The sequence below is a fragment of the Mesoplodon mirus genome (assembly GCF_964341445.2).
Source record: "Mesoplodon mirus genome assembly, chromosome: 5".
Classification (NCBI taxonomy): domain Eukaryota; kingdom Metazoa; phylum Chordata; class Mammalia; order Artiodactyla; family Ziphiidae; genus Mesoplodon; species Mesoplodon mirus.
In genome coordinates, this window is record NC_138980.1 from 78,244,908 (window position 1) to 78,257,998 (window position 13,091).

Consider the following 13,091-nt stretch of genomic DNA (forward strand, 5'->3'; position numbering starts at 1 on the left):
CAAACCTCTGGTAAGAGGATAATGCTAAGTTCTTTGACCATCTCTCTAGCTTTGTGTTTTTTCCTCTCCCTCTGTTATCAGGAATGTCTGAAAACAAAGTATTCTACAGCTGTGTGGATTATGTGACAAATGTCTAAAGGGGAAACATTCAGTGTTTGCGTCTGAGGACTTCCCTTTGTTTTGTTTCCTTCCAATATGAACCTTATAGAATAGGTCAAACCCATGAACTTGAACTTGAGTTTGCCAGTGAGTCTGCTTGGGCTCTGGACTTCACCTTGACAACACTTAATAAACTTTTATTATTATTATTTTTTTACTAAGAATCTTTAAATATCCTCGTCATAGACCACAGGAGTGACGCTATTACTAAAGAAAATTGGGGCCTCTTGTAAACATTCTGGAGAGTCTTTGACCTCTGGGAAAGGATGGGCCTCCCGCTCGGCTTCCAGCTGCTGAATCTTCCTTTCCTTTTCTTCTAAAATTTCTTCCAGCTGAGTGATCTTCTCAGTCTGATGGGAAACCTGGGTCGACAACTCCACAATCAGGTTGATTTTTCGGTCACCTTCTTCCACAGGCGGGAGACCACCATAGCACTCTTCCAGTGAGCTGTCTTCTAAAGCAAACAAGAAAAGGAAAGTCTGAACAGTTTTAATTGGATTTCCCAGAACTCAAAGAAAGGGAAGATGAAAAAGCTTCATTTCTCACGTTCTTAAAAGAGAACATAGATGTTGCGTCATCTGGCCAGATATACTGAGAACGGAATCTGGACCAGTGTGGGGAAAGACTCCGGGTGCTCATGAAAAGAAATCTTAGAAGCCTCTGGAGAGGGAGGAGAATCAGTCTTTGCCAACTCTTGTTTATACGCATTTAACTTTCAATTAACCATGGGAATAAGCTGTCCTTGAAAATCCAATCTACAAACAATAGCCATCCCAGATTTCATGTTATCTCTTCTTAATAATTCTTCACAAGGGCTACAATCAAGTAGAAATACACTTCAATGTGAATTTTAATTTGACTGGAAAAAAAAAAGTTGCCATTGTCCCTTTTGGGAAAAGTGATAATGAGAAAAGACTAGTTTCTTAACCCAAGTCAGCTTTAGAGTTGGCAGGGGTGTAATTTGAGGTGATCAGGAAAACTCTGTAGCAGGGTATAGAGATTAATTTCTTTTAGGTCTGAATACTTTTCAGCATGTCAATAAAATCACAAATGCCTCCTGAATGTAAAAACTTATCTTTATCAATTTCTATCAGCTAACCCCTCAGATAAGGATAAAGGTCTGAGTAAGGAAGGAGAGGGAGGCTGTGTCAAAGAGAGAAAAGATTAGTGACTGGCAGCAGGAAATCCTTGAAAACAAATATCACTAGACGGTCAAAAAAATTTAACTACTGAAAGGAAACCTCATTCTACTAGATTTTAGCAGTACCACCCTCCACATCACTCTCATCCTGAAATTTCTACCATTAAAATAATTTCTCTACGTTGTATAAAAGGCAGACTTCAGCTATAAAAAGTAAGGGCCATCAAGGGCTTGGGTACCATGGTAGGATTAATTGAGCTAATAGCATATGAATGAACTTGACACATGGTGTCAACAGCTAATTGATGTAACTGAAGGTCCAGCCTCTACTCAAACCGCAGTGAAAGCAAACCCACAGCTGCACCTGAAAGAAGCATAACGTTAAGTCCAGGGTACAAAGGGCTGCTACTATTGTGTATCTATACACCTGTTAAAGCTGGGGCAGCTTTGTTGTGATAGCCCGTGCAGGCAGGGAGTCACCCATTTCTCAGCAAATAAAACTAATTTGTAGCCATGATTTTCTCAAGAAGTCACGGGGTGAAAGCTTGAGCACCACATTGCACACTGGACACAATGCTTTGGCTTCACAAAAGTGATGAGAGGAGAGATCAGGCTGTTCTCTGCTTTTAGAAATTAACCATCAGCAATGTACTACATTTCAAGAATCTATGGAGAAATCTTTGTTCTGAACATATGAGATTCTAATGATAATATTTAAAGAGATGGTAGTTTGGGTATCTTTCTTAAAAAGCAATGAAAAAAATCTCAAATCGCAAAGAAGCATTTAATTTTGTGCCCTCTTCAAGAGGCCTGTGCTTTCAAGCCCAGAAGAGGGAGTCCATAGGATGGGGGGCGGAGGCTTCCTCATTTGCTGATATGCTGGGCCTCACCTTTCCTTTTCTCTGACTACAGCTGTGCTGCCCAATATGGTAGCCACTCACCACATGCTGCCATTAACCAACTGAATGTGGCTGGTTTGAATTGAGATGTGCTGCAGGTATAAAATACATATTTGATTTGGAAGACAGTTTGAGAATAACGTGAGCTATCTCATTAGGCTTAAAAAATTGATTATGTATTAAAATGATATATTTTAGATATACGTTGCACTAAAATATATTTTTTAAATCAATTTTACTCATTTGTTTTTACTTAAAAATGTGGCTACTAGAAAATTTAAAGTATCATTTGTGGCTCTCATTATAGTTCTATTGGATAGTGCTGAGGTGGAGTTTCCTTTTGGATGAGCACTCTTTTTTTTTTTTAATATCTTTATTGGAGTATAGCTCCTTTACAATGGTGTGTTAGTTTCTGCTGTATAACAAAGTGTATCAGCTATATGTATACATATATCCCCATATCTCCTCCTTCTTGCGTCTCCCTCCCACCCTCCCTATCCCACCCCTCTAGGTGGTCACAAAGCACGAAGCTGATCTCCCTGTGCTATGCGGCTGCTTCCCACTAGTTATCTATTTTACATTTGGTAGTGTATATATGTCCATGCCACTCTCTCACTTCGTCCCAGCTTACCCTTCCCCCTCCTTGTCCTCAAGTCCATTCTCTACGTCTGTGTCTTTATTCCTGTCCTGCCCCTAGGTTCGTCAGAACAATTTTTTTTTTAGATTCCATATATATGTTTTAGCATACAGTATTTGTTTTTCTCTTTCTGACTTACTTCACTCTGTGTGACAGTCTCTAGGTCCATCCACCTCACTACAAACAACTCAATTTCGTTTCTTTTTATGGCTGAGTAATATTTCCATTGTATATATGTGCCAGTCTTCTTTATCCATTCATCTGCCAATGGACACTTAGGTTTGGATGAGCAGTCTTTGAAACACAGGTGGATGTGTTCCCTGCAGATGGCTCTAGTTAACATGTACAGTTGTTATTTGGGAGGGAGGATTGCTGGCCCTCAACTATTAGCACAGAGATCATGTCTTCTATTACTCTAGAAGGTAGAGGCATGGAAATCTGGGCTTGGGAGAATGGGTTCTTAGGGCTTGAAGTGAGTTTCAACAGGAGAGGAAAGAATAGAAGGGAAATGGCAGCAAGCGGCAGTGGGAAGATGTTACGGAAAGGAATGGCAGGCAGGATAGAGAGGGCTGGGCACTGTGAGGCTCAGGGACAGAGGGGGCATCAGAAGCATCTCTCCTTGTCTATGTCTGTCAGATTCTCCTTTCTTGTTGACCTCTCCTTCAATATTTTCTTTCCCCAGTTTTCCCTCTCTTTTTAGGAGAAGTTATTTTCTACCAATTGCACAGGGAAGAAAGGAGTTTAGCATCATTCCCAAAGGCAAACTGGTTAAAAATAATTTTTTAATTTGTTTTTTTAAAAAATAATGCAATATAGGTAAGATACTTTGTTCACTAAATTCTAATGATAAAGAGGTAAAAATGTAGCAGGGTGGCCTGACATAGGCAATCACAGTCACCAGGTCTATACCCTCTGTCTCTGCCCTCTCGGAAGAGTGTAGTAGAGGGAGAAAGTAGAATGACAATGAGAGAAAGAGAGTAAGTGCGTCTTGGTTAGCTCAGGCTACCACAACAAAATACCATAGATTGGGTATCTTAAAGAACAGAAATTTATTGTCATACATCTAGAGCTTGGAAGTCCTAGATCAGGGTGCCAGTGTGGTTGGGTTCTGGTGAGGACTCTCAGCCTGATTTGCAGACAGCTGCCTTCTTGCTGTGTCTGCACATGGTAGACAAAGAGGTCACAGGTTCTTCTTATGAGGGCACTAACCTCATTCAGAGGGCCCTGCCCTCATGACATCATCTAACCTAATTACCTCCCAAAGGTACCATCTCTAAATACTAGTACATTGTGGGGTTAGGGCTTCAACATACGGATTTTTGTGGGGGACACAAGTCTGCCCATAGCACAGGGAGAAGATAATTGGAAAAAGTGTAGAGAAGAAACATGAGGCTGAAAAAAGGAGAGATGGCATGAGACCTTTGATTCTACTGTAATGTTTTCATGTATTACATGAAAATGCCGATAAGGAGACAAGCTAAAGAATGGGTGCACCAAAAAGGAGATTTCTCATACAAGTATATTTTACCATTAAATGATCTCTTTACACATATAAGAAAAATATTTTCTGTTTCTAAACACATATGAATAATAAAAGTGTTTTAAACTTTTCAATAAAGTGAGGGACTCCAGGATTCACATCCTATTTGTATTAGAAGTAACCCAAGGCCACTCCAGTAAGTTTTTCAGACTCTACCACTAACCTTCACATAATCTGGTCTGCACTGCTCTTCCCTACTCCAAACTCCCTCATCTTTAATAGGAAGGGATGTGTGTCCCTAAAGTCCTGACAACTCTACATGCCCCCAGATCTCAAACACCTGTTGTCTTCCATGGCCTTTTGCTAGAAGCTCAGATAGTCTTGCCAAGGCCATGGCTGCCTGAGATGTGGAGGATTCTGTCTGCTGACCAGATAATCTCAGGTTTAACCTTATACCCAGAGGCAGTAGGAGACCCAGAGACAAGAGAGAATCTTCTCTCTGTCAGACAGAGGGGGCAAACCTGACTAGCGACAGTCAGGGTATGACATCATCACAATTGCTACTATTGTAGAGGTTTTTACAATCATACATTATTTTTCAGGATTTCCCCTCTTTCTGCCTTACAAAGGTGGGAAGTAGGAGTGAGACTGCGGGTTTAGGGTCACGGCAAAGAGGAGGCAGGAGAAGGGATGGTGATAGTTGTGCAGGTTTAGAAAGAGGACAGACAATAGGAACCTTCTTCTTCCAGCTGGGCCAAGCTACGTTCAAGTTTCTATGTCACCCTTGAAGGACAAAATGCCTTTGGTCACTTCCAGCTTCCCATTCTTTAGTCCCTCAAAACCTTCATGCTCTTAGCCAAGGGTCACATGAGAGTCATGTCAAAAATGACTAAATTGACAACAGCAGAGGTAATTGTACTTTGAGAAGCTGAGGGACTTAAAGTTGGAATGTGCCCTTTGGGGGTGCTCTGATCTCACCTGTACAGGAATTATTTCTGCAGCATCCCTAAATGATGATTTTCTAAGTGGCTTGCAGACATTGGTGTCCCTCAAGCTCTTCCTGGGTCAGCTGCCAATTGTAATCAAAGAATGAAATTTGCATTTTGCCACAAGTGCAGCTGCCTGTTGTTATAGAGCTATCTGACAGGTGGAAGGCTGTCATGGACAGACTGGAGGAGAGCAGGGTACAGCTTACAGCTAATCAGAGGAAAGAGGTGTAGTGTGAAAAGTGGCCAATAAATGGCTGGAAAGCTTTTTTAAATTTTTATAAATATTTCTTTCTAAAAAGGGGTATTCCCCTTTCGATCCCTTTACTGATGTCACCACCCAAAAATGTTCATTGAACAGAGAAACGCTGAGAATCACTGATCGAGCATCTGATTCCAATACCTCTAACAGTGGGAAACACACTTCTTCCCAGTTAGATCTCAAGCATCCTTCATGATCATCTTTTTCATTCATTCATTCATCCATTCATTCATTCATTCATTCAATAATTAGTTCGGTAACTGGGATCCTGCACATAGAGAATAAATCAGATGCCTGCTGGCTCCAGTCACAGTTCCACAGTTGGGTAGGAGAGGCTACACTGAGTTAGGCCCTAGAGGACACACAGGATTTAGCTTAAACAAGCACCTCCACTGGGTACTCACCTGTGGACATTTACTTTTCTCTCTGCCTTTCAAGCTGACTGCTGAGGCTGCTAAGTATTTACTCAATAAGAAAGACTCCCACTGGTGAGGTGATTAAATACCTCGCTCCCTCAGAGGCACCCAGGATTACTGTTTGGCCTAAAAGACTATGTCAGCTTCCTCCTCTGCTCAAATGCTCATCACTCTAACTCACCTTCATGCTGGTTTTGAAAGCTGTGTATATTTCACAGTAACCACAAGGGAGTCCAATTTCATCTGTTGCCATACTTGGACTTGAAAATTGGCACATCCTTGTAAATATATCCCTCTTTTTACTTGGATAAAATCCAAAATGACAAAAACCTTCCTAATTTTCTATCCTTCTCTAGACTGTTGCAATGAACATTTGAGAATGGTAATTCTCTGCAATAAAATGATTCACTTACATTTTGCATTCTTGTAGCACAAATGTTTTACCTCTTGAAAATCAGGTTTGTCTTACATCCTGCAGACTTGTGTATCCCCCTCCATCAATGTTTTTATTTGAACACTTAGAATACATTTGAAGTTGGCAAATTTGTTGACTTGGGAAAAAACCAAGTAGCATTATAAGAACAGATTTACCTGGCAAATAAGTTTAGTCAGTTAAAATAATTAAAAATCAGCCTGATATTTGCTAGGAAGTTTTGATATGTATCACAAAACTCCCCATATCATAATGATGACCTGTCTTATAACAGGATTGTGTTTTAGAGGAAAAATTTGAGGTGCAGTTGTAGACTGGAGCAAATAGACATTTTCACCCAGCAACAGCCCAACAGTCCCATACCTAAGAGCTTAAAAATATCTGTCTGTTTTAATAAGTGCTTTGGAAGGACAACATACTTAGTTGAAACCTTGATGGAAAGGCTGTAGCCCTGATGATATGGGGAAGTGCTCCGGAGAGCAAAGGGATCAGAGAGCCTATAGAACACTTGATGAAAAAAAAAAAAAAACACTTAGGAAAAGCAAGGAGTGAGACAGACTGTGTAGGAAGCACTTGTTACTTCAAGTTCCTTGGTCTCAAGCAGATGCTGTTCCTGCGCCAGTCCCCAAGCCAGCATGTGGGGTCTGCTGATATGGATGCTTTGAGGACTTGTTTAGTGTTTGGGTACCAGGTAGAATGAAAAGCACTACTCACTAACCACTAGTGTCACTCCTGTGCTGGCAGGATGCTCTCACCGTGAGACATGTGTGGGAGCCAAGCAGGCTGAGGGAACTGCAGATTCCCAGTCTCCTTCCTTTGTCACTCTGAAGCATAAACACACTGTGATCTCCATGCTTAGCATTTATGGAAATGGTTAATGGTCTCTCACCCAGAACATGTAGTTGAAGTATTGCAATAGCTTCATATCTGGCCACACTGCTTCTGCTACTGCCCTTTCAGTCTGCCTTCAACTCTGCCCAGAGAGGTTCCATTAAAACATAGGTTGGGTATAAACACTCTCTTGTCCAAAATTCTTCAATAGTTTTTCATTTCATGTAGACTAAAAACCCAAGTGCTCACACCGACCCGTGTGATCTGGCCCCTCTGTGCCTCGCTGACACACCTCCTATACACCCTCCTCTCCTCATTCACCCTGCTACATTCCCACCAACATCTTCGCTATTCCTACCAGACCCAGCATATTCCCACCCCAGGGCCTTTGCATTTGCTCTTTCCTCTGCCTGATAATTGTACCCCTGATCTACACATGGCCAGTTCCCTCAATTCCTTCAGGTCTTTCCTCTCCAAAGTCACCTTCATATAATGAAGCCTTCCCTGGCCATTGTGTCTGAAATTTCAACCCAACCCCCATTGCTGAACACTTCAAATCCCTGTTCCCCACTTTGGTTTTACTGACAGGCTACATCTGACTACTCTATATTATATTTTTATCTTGTCGCTAGTCTCTCTTCTCCACTAGAATAAAAGCTCGGTGAGGGCAGAGTAGCTTCGCTACTGCATCCTCTTTTCCTGAAACAGCCTTGGCCCATAGTAGATACTCATTTGTTAAGTGAATAAATGAATGAAAGTTAAGTGCATAAATGATACAAAATCACCATGGCAATGATCAGTCCAGAGGTTTCAATTTGTATATCACTAGCTGGTCCCTCCGTTTTTACACCAGGCACATTTTTTCTTCAAACAAAATTTTTCACTACTGCAATTTTTAAACAAAGTAAGCTGTTATGATTGTACAACATTGCAATTAACTTTTCCGAGTTTAATTTTTTTTTAATAGAAAAGTGGAAAAGTTAGAGTAGATCTCTTCCAGATCTATGGCTTAGATTCTATAAGCTATAAAAATGGTTTTCCGAGTTGTCCACTCATCTTTGCAGAATCTGGATACCTCTTCCCAAGAAGGATTTGACCAGCACTGCAAATGACATACTATTACAAAAAGAAACCTGGCAAGGCAAGATTATTTACAACTAGAGTCAAAAGAATATCCTGCAAGCATGGCTTGAACATGACCTTTACCCTGAAAAAGCAAACAGGAAACAAATGGCCAAGGAAATTGGCATTCCAGAATTAAGAATTCAGATTTGGTTTAAAAACCACAGAGCAAGACAGAGACGATTGGGGTTCAGTTCCTCCTTAGGAGAAGACCAAATCCATGGACAGAACCAGCCTCAGCCTTATACTCAAGAATACTTACCAAAAGGAGCCACACGAGACCAGACATCCGTCCCAAGATCTCAATCAAACATTCTAGTTCAAGCCTTCAAGAGGAACCAGTTCCTTGATACTGCAAACAGGAAAACACTAGCCAAACAGGCATTCCAGAATCGAAAATTCAAATGTGGTTTCAGGACCCAAGATCTCTGTACCCTGGGCAGAGCAGAAGTGAGCCTGTGAATTCCTTGGTAGATGGCCCAAATGGGAGACCTGGTCTGACAGCTCTGCAGCACGAAATTAACCTGTGCACTCTCCCAGGCAGATCTCATCATTTTCCTTCCTCCAGTTCTTTCAGCAGGAACCAACCATTCCTACCTTTCTCCCATCCCACGTATCCTCTGTCCCTTGTGTGATCCAAAGACAAAGTGTCATGATGCAGCCCATGCAGGCTGTGCAGGTAGGAGAGAACTCTCCTCTACTCTAACACTTGGGAATTACGTACCAGTACTGCTGACTATAGGAGGAGACCCAGATACTCAGTGTCCTTTCTGGCCCCAATACCAAGAAGAACACCAGGATCACCAAGAACAGACTGACATGGGACTACTGCAGTTGGAAGACTATTCTCAGCCTCAAGCTGAGCACAAAAAACAACCACCACAGGATCTGGGCCAGGTGGACCTATCTTACTTTCTGCAGTGGTGGAATGAGTGCTGCCAGGCTCTGATTGCAGAGTAGGATCCTCAAAAAGGGACCCACTGAGACAGACTGGTGGTCACAGCACACAGAGTCATGCCCTCAGCCAACAGCACCAGCAGTGTATAGAAACCTCAAGAAGCCTTCAGGTCAACTCCTGCCACCCACAGATTGTCAGTAAAAGGTACAAACTTTTTTAAATCTTGATCCCCAGGAAGAGGACCCTCCAGGATTTTCAGGCTCTTCTGAACACTGGGCAAAGCTCACCAGGGCTTGGGCTTCAGGAGGAAGAAAATAGCCTTCTGAACCTGATCCAGGCCTCCTTTTTTTTTTTTTTTTGATGCAGATCAGAGCAATTTAAAGAACAATGAATAAGGAAATCACCCTGTCAGGGGCAAAACTAAAGCAGGGGAAAGGAAAAACCACTTGGAAACCAACATGGAGGTTGTTTTTCTTGTGGGCAGTGGTTACCTTCTGTACTCCACTAAGTGAAGGATTGTTTCCAAGCTCCACACTGCTTCTGGAAGCACCACGGGCACTAGGTGGTGGACATGTCTGCTGAATTCTTGCAGAGAAAAAGTATTTTACTGACAAATATGACCTTCTGTCTGTAGTCACCACGTCCCCCACAGTCTGGAGAATCCACGAACTGTAACCTAACTCAGGCAAGAACAGATCTCTGAGGAACATATTAGAACTTCTTTCCCTCCTGGCATCATGAGAGGGCAAACTTGAAATTAGTTCACTGTGTAGAAAATGAAGGGATGCTGTACTTCCTGATGATGTGAGCTCATAAAAGTGAGCTTTTCCCCAAAGCTCCGAGAGTTTAAGTTGCGAACTAGATACTACCTCAGCATCCATCATTAAGGGAATGATTAAATGGATTAGGACAAATCCATAGTACTGAGTAATCTTCACTTGCAAGTGTATTTTTACTTTGATTATTTAAAACATACAAAAATTACAAGGAAATTATAATAGCAATACCATATCATCACTGAACATAGTCTAATGATGCTAATATTTCCACATTTTTAGTTTTTTGTATATATTTGCATATATATATATGTCCATAAGATTTCTCCTCTTATTATAAATACATTATATATTAATCTAAAACCTGGGATAACCATTCTCATTCTCAGTCTTGTCCCTTTTGAAAAGGTAAATTCTGAAAACAGATTTTGGTATATGTGGGTTTACCTTGGCAATAAAAATGTCTTTAAAAAAAATGGTTTTCCAAGTTGGCACCTGGCAAGCCCTGTCAATATGGAGAATCCAGGGCCTCATTGCTGAAATTCTGCTCAGGTGAATCTAGGAGGATATTTGGGAATCTATATTTTTACGAAGCTCCCTGAGTAATTCTGATGATCAGCTGGTTTTCGCACTTGAATTTCTGCTGACCTACAGTAGACATGGCGAACAAAGCTTTTGGTGAAATCCTAAGAGGCAGGCCAGGAGTCCCCTAGGCAAGCCCCTTCTTGACAAGGCTGCTGTGCACACAGCTAGAGGAGAGAGGTCACATCTGATGTGCTCTTTGTGTTTCTCCCTGTTTACCCGAAAGGGCTCTGCCTACAAATGTAACTAGCTGACCCAGTGCATCCGTGGTCCTCACAGCCCTGCTCCTCCTCTAATTGTCTTAAATCTCATCTTGCCCATTCTAACATGGCTAAATTATCTCCAAAATACCCAGAGAAAATGGTGAGTGTTTGGGAGTTTTTGTTTTTGCTTCTGTTTTTCCCAGGGCATGGATGGATCCATTTCCTCAAAAGTTGATCTGGAGAGGAGTCTCTCTTTTCCTTCCCATGAGGAGTGAGTGGGAGGGGGAGTGAGTCAGAGGAAGGGAAGGGAAGGGAAGGGAAAGACCAAACCTTGGGGTGGAAGCATGGTGACCTCCAGCTTCCCTAAGTGTTTAACAGCCACCATGGCCATATAGGGAGCAAGTGAATCCCCTCTGCAGATCTGAATCCAGGGTTTTCTTCTTGGAGCTTGCTGGAGTCGTGATATGTCCAAGAAAACTGATAAGAACATTGTTGCAGAAAGACATGTGAATATCTTGGCACTAGCTTGGGAGGTGAGGGAGAGTTGTTTGTATAGGGAAGCAAGTGAGGACGTCTCAAAGATGGTGCCACAAAATGAATATAGGCTGGGTCATGATGGAGGGGGGAACACCCAGTGGCCAGAAATTGCTGGGTGGGCAGAATGCAGTGCTGTGTTCCACCTCCTACCTACACCAGTAGGGCAAAGGTTTTACTAGGGTGAGGGTAGGACAGCATAAGTTAACTTACTCCATCACCCCCTTTCGGGGCATGGTTCCTTCCCACCCACTTCAGGGTCTCAGATCACAGCAGACTATTCTACAGAGGGGTTCTTTGATAAGACACATGAGCATTGTCAGCATAACAGTGCACCTGAGTTATGCCAAGAGGAAATCAATCTAAGCAGAAGAAAGGTGTTTTGGAATCTCTCTCACCTCTTCCTATGAGCAGACCTGAAGTCCCCTCCCATAGGTCTGGCTCCTCAGAAGAGAATAATGGATGAACACAATGACTGACAGCCTGGCCAGAGGCTGAAAGGTAAATATGGCTCCTGGTAGGGAAACAGAAAATTCAAGGGAACGGGAGACCCAGGAGTTTGGGAGAAAGGCAGAAAAGGAAGAGACAATAGATGAAGGATAATTTCTATGCTTATCTGAAGTGGAATCCATATGGATTCTACTGAAGTGAATCCGTATGGACTGAAAGTCACTTGGAGGAATAAAATAAAGATGATTTCCATCATTTGAACCACATGTTGCACTAGAGTGACCAGCAGTGAGACTTTCCTGCTTTTCTTCCTGGGTGAACAGGGGTTATATGAGCCTAAGTCCTAATCACATGAGGAAGGCCAATTTACTTTGTTTGTGTTAATTTCAAAAGATAATATAGTTTCTGGTGTTGTATGGCATTGAGAAATAAAATGATGCTGTAGTAATAATAGTATTGGCAGGGTTATTTTTTGCTAATGAAAATTAGCTGTGGAGAAAGATGGGATAAAGGAGTCATCATTTTTGTTGACCAGGACTTTGCTTGTGTAAACTATGTAGGGGAATGGGGTTTGTGGAGAGGAGGTAGAAGTCATTTTAGTGTCACTGACTTGACACTGCCATTACATGTCTGTGACAACAGGACCCTTGGGTGCAATCATTTTCCTGTGCAAAATTTTGAGTGACTTGTACAGCTCTGCTTCACAACACACAGCTCTCTTTCTTCCCTCTCACCTTGCCCCTCATTTTCTTCCTTTTGATTGATTAGCCCTGGGATGACTGTGATGGCACCATTGAATTCTTCCAGTCCCCTAGATACAGTGCTAGGTCTGGACTCAGTACTTCTTGACTGGAGTTAAGGAATCTATTCATAAGGTGTAATAAATTGCAAAAAAAGACTACAGTGGCAAAGTCTCTCTCTCTCCTTGACCAAACTTTAGTCAGGCCCCTCTGGGCCGTTTTCTTGACTAGACCTCATCCTTGAGCCTTGTCCTCAAGAATCCAGTTGTAGCAAGACTCCTGCTAAGTTACTTTAGCAAGAATCTCCCATCCTTGGTATCTGATCACCCTCAATTTCTGATCGGATTCCTTATCCTCCTCCACCCCAGGTGATATCTGGTGAGTAATGAGAGAAATCCATCTATTATCGGAGGCCCAGAAGCTGCTTAGCCAGGGGACTTGGATTTCAACTCAGGGAAACTCAGGGTTCCCAAATGGATAGAGGTCTGGATTCCAGGCCCTCCTGTATCCTATGGAATCTTATGCCATTGTTAGTCCCTCTT

At 42.1% G+C, this 13,091-nt stretch overlaps 1 protein-coding gene across 1 annotated transcript in view; it reads right to left on the minus strand.

Moving 5' to 3' along the window:
* Positions 1-326: 326 nt before the first annotated feature.
* Positions 327-13,091, minus strand: part of CCDC192 (coiled-coil domain containing 192) — a gene marked incomplete at its 3' end in the record, with an annotated part of 200,558 nt that continues 187,793 nt past the window's right edge. The window contains exon 7 of the mRNA XM_082620304.1: positions 327-613. Within this exon, the coding sequence (XP_082476430.1) occupies positions 327-613 (287 nt within the window). The remainder of the gene's footprint in view (positions 614-13,091) is intronic.